This window comes from Trachemys scripta, chromosome 3 (assembly GCF_013100865.1).
Source record: "Trachemys scripta elegans isolate TJP31775 chromosome 3, CAS_Tse_1.0, whole genome shotgun sequence".
Taxonomy (NCBI): Eukaryota; Metazoa; Chordata; order Testudines; family Emydidae; genus Trachemys; species Trachemys scripta.
In genome coordinates this window covers 159,990,251-159,998,146 of record NC_048300.1, presented here as the reverse complement: position 1 = coordinate 159,998,146, position 7,896 = coordinate 159,990,251, and the positions used below count along the sequence as shown (strand labels likewise).

General features: G+C 41.8%; 1 protein-coding gene across 2 annotated transcripts in view; it reads right to left on the bottom strand.

Moving 5' to 3' along the window:
- Positions 1–2,774: 2,774 nt before the first annotated feature.
- LOC117875237 (glutathione S-transferase-like) overlaps positions 2,775–7,896 on the bottom strand; it is a 14,348-nt gene continuing 9,226 nt past the window's right edge. For both annotated transcript variants that reach the window (XM_034766347.1, XM_034766349.1), the window contains exons 6-7: positions 6,237–6,368; positions 2,775–3,156 (exon numbers count right to left, since the gene is read on the bottom strand). In XM_034766347.1, coding sequence (XP_034622238.1) covers positions 3,025–3,156; positions 6,237–6,368 — 264 coding nt within the window. In that variant the 3' untranslated portion in view covers positions 2,775–3,024. The remainder of the gene's footprint in view (positions 3,157–6,236; positions 6,369–7,896) is intronic.

Genomic DNA, 7,896 nt, shown 5'->3' with positions numbered 1-7,896 from the left:
GTTGGGGTTACTAGGCTTGCCTGAGCCAGAGTTCTTCCATGTTTAAACTCTGTCCTTCCATGTTTAACTCTAATCGACCTCAAAAGCCAAGGACAGGAATTGGAATGTGTAAACAGTTGGTTAGCAATTACGACCTTGCTCATACCAGGTACCAAACAATAATGATGAGGTTTGCATGTTTCTAGATAGGGAAGGGGTAATAAACAAAGGTAAACAGAACCAAATAACAGTTTAGGGAGAAGTTACTAACAAGCTAGATTTATAGCCCTAGAATGATTTAATTGCTTAAATGTATAAACATGCCTTCGGGGGAGGGGGAGTAGGAAGGGGGAGGGGGGGGCTTAGTTGTAAAATGTATAAAGAAGAGAGAAACTGTTTTTGCTGGTGTGCTTGATTTGAGACTTGCCTGTCTCCTTGCACCACTTTGAGATCTCAAATAAACTTTGATTGTTTCTCCACCCCGGTATGTTTATTGACGTGAAGTACTCCGGGCAACGAACCCCACTGTTGCTGTCCTCGGGCCCCTGTGCCGGCAACATGAGGAACAGGCAGATCAAACATACTGGTGGCTTGGCTTATATTCTGTAATTGTCAGGTTCAGTTTCCCAACACAGTTCTGTATTATGGTTAATGCTGTTTGGTCCTGTCTACCCAAGCAAGGCTGCCGGTGCCCGGTGTCTTGTGATAATCAAGGAATCCATTTTATAACAGTCTCTACAGCACACACACAGTCAATCTGGGGCTAAAAGCCACCCTTCAATGTGCGAGGCCAACATGATAACATCAATATATAAGCTGTCTGTATGTGTATATGTAGGGCAAGGTATACAGAATCTGGGTTCAGTTCTGGACATTAAAACCAGAATCCTAAACTCATCAGACAGCCCATACACAAGGTGAAAACCCCTCAGCTTAACCTCCAGTGCTAATCATGCTGCTTCCTTCCTCCTATACCAGACACCTCAACTGCTCTACAATCTGTGCTGTTTTATCTGGAGCTGCTTTTGACATTTTTTCACCTTCCTGCCTCTGTCCCCCTCTCTTACTCCCTGTTAAGCTCTGCATGGTCACCCGTGTCCCTCAGTCTGCCTACCAAGCCTATCTAGGTTTTCATACTGTATTCATCTGGGCTGGTGGGTGCTCTGTATGGGATGGAGGCCTGAGTGCTGGTGCAGCAGGAGGAAAGCTAGGAGCTGCAGTGGGGTATTGGAGCTGGACACTTAGGAGCAGCTCTTCAACAAATGCTGAAATGAGATGGCCCAATCGCTGTTGCTACAGGAGCCTGCTGCTCCCCAGGCAGAGTCAGGGTGGGGAGCTTTTGTATTATTCTTCAGAGGGGTGCTGTCTGATAACAATACCTAGAACCCATTTCCAAATTAAAGTCATGGGCAGCTAAGGGGGAATCATATCACTCGGAGGAGTGGATTAATGACCCCCACCATTTTACTTTTGCTGTAGTTACAAATGGTAACAGAGGTGGGTTCCTTCAATGATCCAGAGAGCCCTCTGCATGATTTCAGGAGCTGCTGGATAAGCAGAGCAGCAGCTCTGTTGTAGAAGAACTCATTCCATTGCTCTGTCAGAGAGCTAACAAGGGCACAGCTCCTTGCTCAATCTTCAGTCTTCTTCATCAATTCAGGCAGAGATTTCCAACACAAGCTTTTGACAAACAAACAATAGTTACACTGCATTATTAGGCACCTTACAAATGCCACAGTAAGAGGGATGTGAAATTAGTTGTCACTATTGATTAGAAACTTTTGGCAGGTATGTGAATTCTGGTTAATACACACTCGCTGCTGCAGAATTCCTTTGATCCTCCTTTCTTTATGTTGGAAGTCAGCTAGTTTCTAAAATGGGAAATGCCATGCAGGACCACCCTCTATAAATATTAAAATCTGACAATAACTCTCAAATGATTGTCAATGGGATTTTTATTGCCCTGAACTTGTTCTGCTTCAAATCTATGGTACTAGTTCTTCATTAAATGACTTTGAAAGAGGATTAGGTATTGCAGATAGTCACTGTTCGTATCAAATACATTTATTTATTGAATTGTCTTGCTAGTATTTCTGTATTATAGCTTGTTTCACATTACTTCATTTTTGAACTGTACAAAGGCATCCATTACTTACCAAACATCAATATGAGCTAGCAGAAGAGTGCTACATCTCTGGGCAGAGTCCTAGCACCTGACACCCAATCAAGCACCTCTTTTCTCAAACAGAAACTTAAGGTTAGAACTACTGAACTTGCAACAATAAAAGCACATTAGCTGCTTAAAACGTGCATATATATATAACGTACTGAAGTCGAAGTACCATATATATATATGAGAGTGTTGCAGCAGCAGAACCAGCACTGAAAAGAGGCTCACTTTAAAAAGATAGCATTTGGGACACATCAATAAACCAATAACTGCAGAGGGAAAGGTAGTTAAAAACAACTACTAGCCTGAACCATGACCCCAGACCTGAATACACTTGAACATCAGGAAGGTTGATTCTTTATCCAAATGTGTCTCATGCCCATTTGGCCAAGGACTACCTGTTCTGCCTGTTTTCTCTGGAATTATAATGTGCTCTGCCTTGCAATTAGGGTGTTCTAGGACTTCCCTGAACTGCATCGTGCTACCTAGATGGCTCATGAGAACACGGTACGCTACCAGAAAGAGACAGCCGTAGGGAGCCCTGATCGATATAATCAAAGCCCCGCAGTCATAAAATAAATTGCACTCAGACAACAAGAGTAATGAGATGTTTTATTTCATTTTATTCTCTTAAAGCTAGTGGTTTAATGCCACCCCTTTTGCTCTGCGCAGCCTATAATTCAGTGAACCATTTCATGTGCTAGCGCAGTTATTTGGATTTACTGTGGACATTTTTACATACATAATTTCTAGCTTGTATTAACTGATTCTGTCACTATAATTTTCACACTTTGAATTGACTTCAGTTTGCAGTTTTACAGCTAATACACAAAACAGCTGCCATGTAGTAAAACAGCTGCCATGATTTTAAGCCATCATTCATTGCCAATGTTGAAAATGCTCATCACTTTTGGAATTGATTTTTCATCTAGCGGTGGTTTCCTCTGGCTGCCAGGCTGCAGGAATTTCTTAATTGTGGGGATGTTACTTATCCTTGCTTTAAAAGCCTGAAATGAGAAACAGTACAACATTTAACAGCAAAGAAATAACAGAGCAAAAGATACTTGGATTGGACATATGTTAATCATGTTTTAAAAAGAGATCCGCTAGCCTGACCCTGCAATGAATTGTAAGTGAGCTGTGCAACAAAGCCCCATTGACTACAGGGAGGCTCTGTGCAGGTGCAGGGCACTGTCCACCTGAGACTTATTATAGGATCATGGCCTCAGAGCTGGTTGAAATTTTCTTAAGAACTTATTCCTGAAAATTTGGCTTTTGACAGCAACTACAATTGTCCTGGAAATATTTCATTGTCATCTAATATTCTGTGACACTGAGCCAGAAAGGGTTAAGCAACTAGCAGGCTACATGACCCAAATTCAGCCTTTAGAGACATATTAGAAAAGTATGTGAATGGTAATGTTAGATTGACTAGAGCTTTGAAATGCAAACCTGTATTGTTAGGCCTGGTCCACACTAACCCCCCACTTCGAACTAAGATACGCAACTTCAGCTACGTGAATAATGTACTGAAGTCGAAGTACCTTAGTTCGAACTTACCGCGGGTCCAGACGCGGCAGGCAGGCTCCCCTGTTGACTCCTCTCGCGGAGCAGGAGTACCGGCGTCGACGGCGAGTACTTCCGGGATCCATCCGGGATCGATTTATCGCATCTAGACAAGACGCGATAAATCGATCCCAGAAGATCAATTGCTTACCGCCGGACCCAGAGGTAAGTATAGACCTACCCTTAGAGAATTAGAGATAATACTAATTGTATGTGTTTACTTATATCTTGTTAGATGCTAACCATATAAAAAGACGGTTCCTGTCTGTTACTATATTCTATTGATTCAGAGGTCAAAAAGGTAATGGAACTTGGATGTAATAATATTGTCTATATTGTCTTTCTCTTTGAAGTTTGTAGAAAACTGTCTATGAACTGGTTAATGGATAATTACCTTATGCTGATGAATGCAACTAGTTACCTGTGTATACATAGGAAATTGGAGGTTTTACTTCAACGCCACAATGCTTCACCCAAGGAATGCCTGCTATCAAGAGGCTGCCAGAGAACTATAAAAAGAACTCTAGGGCCCTGATCCTGTATCTGAGCTCTGCTTAAGTTTAATCAGGGGAAATTTGAGTCACAAGACTGAGGTCTTCAGCTCCAGTCTGTATTGCCCTGATATTGACTGTAACCTATGGAACTAATTCTGAAAGAACTATTTGCGTCTCTAAAGCTCACCATCTCTACTATGAACTGACCTAAAAACTCTAGTCATATCTCTATGTATAATGACCTTTTAACCTATAGTCTTTCTCTTTTCTAATAAATCTTAGCTTAGTTAATAAGAATTGGCTATAAGCACGTATTTGGATAAGATCTGGAATAGTCATTGACCTGGTGGGTAATGTGTCCACTCCTTTGGGATTGGTAGAACTTTATGATGAACAAGATTTTAAGTAATCCTCATCATATTTGACTTCGCTGTCTGGGTGGGAGCCCAAGGCTGGGTTGCTTTAAGAGAACTGGGTTTTGGCTTCTGGGACCAGTAAAATATTGTAGAAGCTGTTTTGTTGCTGGCTTGGTGAATCAAAGTATTAGAATAAACCACCAGTTTGGGGGATCGTCTGCCCCATTCTTTGCAGTTTGCCCTGATTGAGCAGTCTCAGCGTGGCCCCCCTGGGGGACACCAATCACAGTTTCATTTTGACATTGTGAAGAAAACCCTACTTTTGCTTTCTTATTGTAACTTTTTTCCCCACTCTGGAAAAAGGATGGAGAAACGATTCTCTCCTCCCTCCTACCCCAACATACACTAACTTTTTTTCTCCACCATTTTCTAGTACCACTTTTTAAAAAAATAAGTGGGATTTTCCCTGACCAAAACCAATTTTGCTTAGAAACTTCTCATTGAACATATTTTCTTTTTTGAAGGAAATTCCTAACAGTTTTGCAAACATTTCCCAACCAGCTCCAGTGGCCCCAGATAGGTAAAGCCCAAAACTTAGATTTTTTTTTTTAACAAAACAAAGTGTTACAAATCCTAATATAAATGTTTTAATACATTTTAAAATCTAATTCAATCAATATTTTTGTTGACATTTAGACCCACCCTTGTTGTGTTTGCAACCCAAATATGGCAACTTTGCATGAGAGAGTGGAGGAAGCAGCTGCTGGAGCTGGCAAAGGAAAGCTGTGGAAGGAAATGCAGTGGAAATACTAGTGGAAACCTTGCAGTGGAAACCATTAATCTGAGCTGTTCCTGAGCACCATGTTAGCACAATGTTGGTGCTGGAGGACTGAGAATACAAGGAAGCACACAGTAATTTGTAGGCCAGTAGGCACTCCTTGGGATGATCTAGCCCTGCAGGTATCTCAGGCCCATTTAAGGAACTCTATGAATACTGTCTGGTTCCTTCAAAGGAGAATTACCATATTTCTAGTTATCTGTTCTATTCTGATTCTAAGAGAACCAGGTGAGGGATGGTTATGATATTGAAATCCACCAAGTTCAGATCTGATTGCAAATCTAATTTTTCTCTCATGTTTGAGCAGATTCAAAACCAATGTTGCTCTTCTTTTCAGGTGAGGGCTTTGAAAGGTAGAGATGAATCCAAACTTCACAGCTTGGACCTAGATCCAATTTTTTCCAGAGCTCTCATAGGTTCAGATCTGCTGTTTTAGTTCAGGCTCATTTCTCATTGCAAGGCAAAGCACTGCTTGGGCTTCTGCTTTTGTTTACACTAATATAAATCAAGAGTAGCTCCACAGATGTTCATGTACCTACTCTGGTGTAAAGCTGAGGGCAGAATCAGGCGCTCTGTATCTTTATCTCAATGCTGTTTAAATCATCAAGCCAAATTCACCTCCATTGGCTTCAAGGATTAATCTGACCCCGTATTCTTATACTACATAACATGATTTGATCAGTAACAGTTTTTAATTTAGGCAATATCTGTAACACTTGTACATGTTTAAGAGCCAAATCGTCAGCTAGTGTAAAGCAACATAGCTCCATTGACTTCAGTGAGGATCTGTCCCTACACATTTCATTGACTGTTAGAGCTGTTAATTCTTTTACCTGTAAGACAGGGAATTTGGAGAGTATATCAGGCTTGCACTCTTCTGCCATTAGAATGGTTTCAAGCAGCTGTACATCTGCCCTGCTGAATCGGTTGCCAACAAGAAAATCCTGTCCATGGACTTTCAAAGCCTATAGGACAGGAGACAATGAATTTATGGCTATAAATGAGACATTCTGTGCTCTGGATAAATACATAAAGCTAAGCCTAATCTGACATTTCAAAAGCACATCTAGGTCTGTGTAAGAGTTACCCTTGAAAGGAAGCAATACAAAATACAGCATTGTTTGAACAATTAGAAAACTCAATTTCACCATTGTGTTAGGCCTTATTCAAAATAATATAGCTTTGGGTGTGACAGGAAGGTTTGGTCCCTTTGATAGTAGGAGGTTTTTAAAATCTGTAGCTTTTATGATCACAGCTGAAATGGTTTGGGCATGGGGATTTACTAGTCCCGTTCTGTGGTCCTCCACCTCAATGCAAGAGTGACCAGGCTCAGAAACCATTTGAAATAAATAAGTGACCTTAAGCAATTCCAGCTAATAGTTTTAGTGCCAGTGCAGACAAAGCATAATCCTTTAAAAAAACCCACAAACATTTTATAGACCAGGTGGAAAGATACATTATTTTAATAGTTGTTGTTATTATAAATAATATTGTATAGTGTTCTATAGCTGTGTGCAGGTGCCAACTGAAAATTGATCTTAAAACGTTTGCACAAGGCAGTTTCCAAACACTATCAATGGTGCGGTGCAGACATGGCACATCTGATGAAGCCTCCTGATGCTCAGTGCAAAATTATAGTTATTCCAAATAGCTATAGGAGGTTCACAAGAAACTTGGAGAATCCCAAGCCACTACGACTTTCTCAGTTCAGTGAATAGTAGAATATATTGGACCCCTTCACCTATTCCTGCACATTGCGCACCCTTCTTTCCTTTCTCCTCAGTAAGGTGCGAGTTTGGTGTTGGAAGCTTTACATAGTTATCCAATGCCAGGTCTGTTCTTGAAGCCCAACTAGCACTTAGCTCCCCACACTGGGTGTGCTACAAGCAGAACTATAATGTACTTTATGTAGCACATACATTGTACAGACGGCACCATGTACCAAGAATACTTCAGGAAGACACCTAGCACAGAAGAGATGCTGATGCTACCTTGGCATCAAACATAAAGTCTCTCTTAAAGGGACTTACTAAAAGATGTCACTGGAAATTTGGAGTACAAAAATTATCCTGGCTCGTGTGCAGCATTTGCATTATGAGGCTAAGAAAATCCCATCAAACAAGCTCATAAATTTATACTTGCCTTAACTAGTTTTCCCATGGGCACTCCAAATATATCTGTTCTCCTACAATACAGGCTGAATGTGCATTTACTAGCATAGATCCAGGCAGGGCCGGCTCTAGGATTTTTGCCGCCCAAAGCAAAAACAATTTTGGCTGCCCCCGCCTCCGTTCTTTAATTACCCCACCCCCAGCCCCACCTCAACTCCGCCCCTTCCCCAAATCCCCAGCCCTGCCTCCTCCCCGCAGGCTCTCAAGCCTAGGAGGGAGGGAGGGGGAGAAGCGGCGCCCGCGCTGCGGCCACTCGGAGTCTCCCCCTCCCTCCCAGATTTGAGAGCCTGGGAGGGAGGGGGAGACTCCGAGTGGCCGCGGC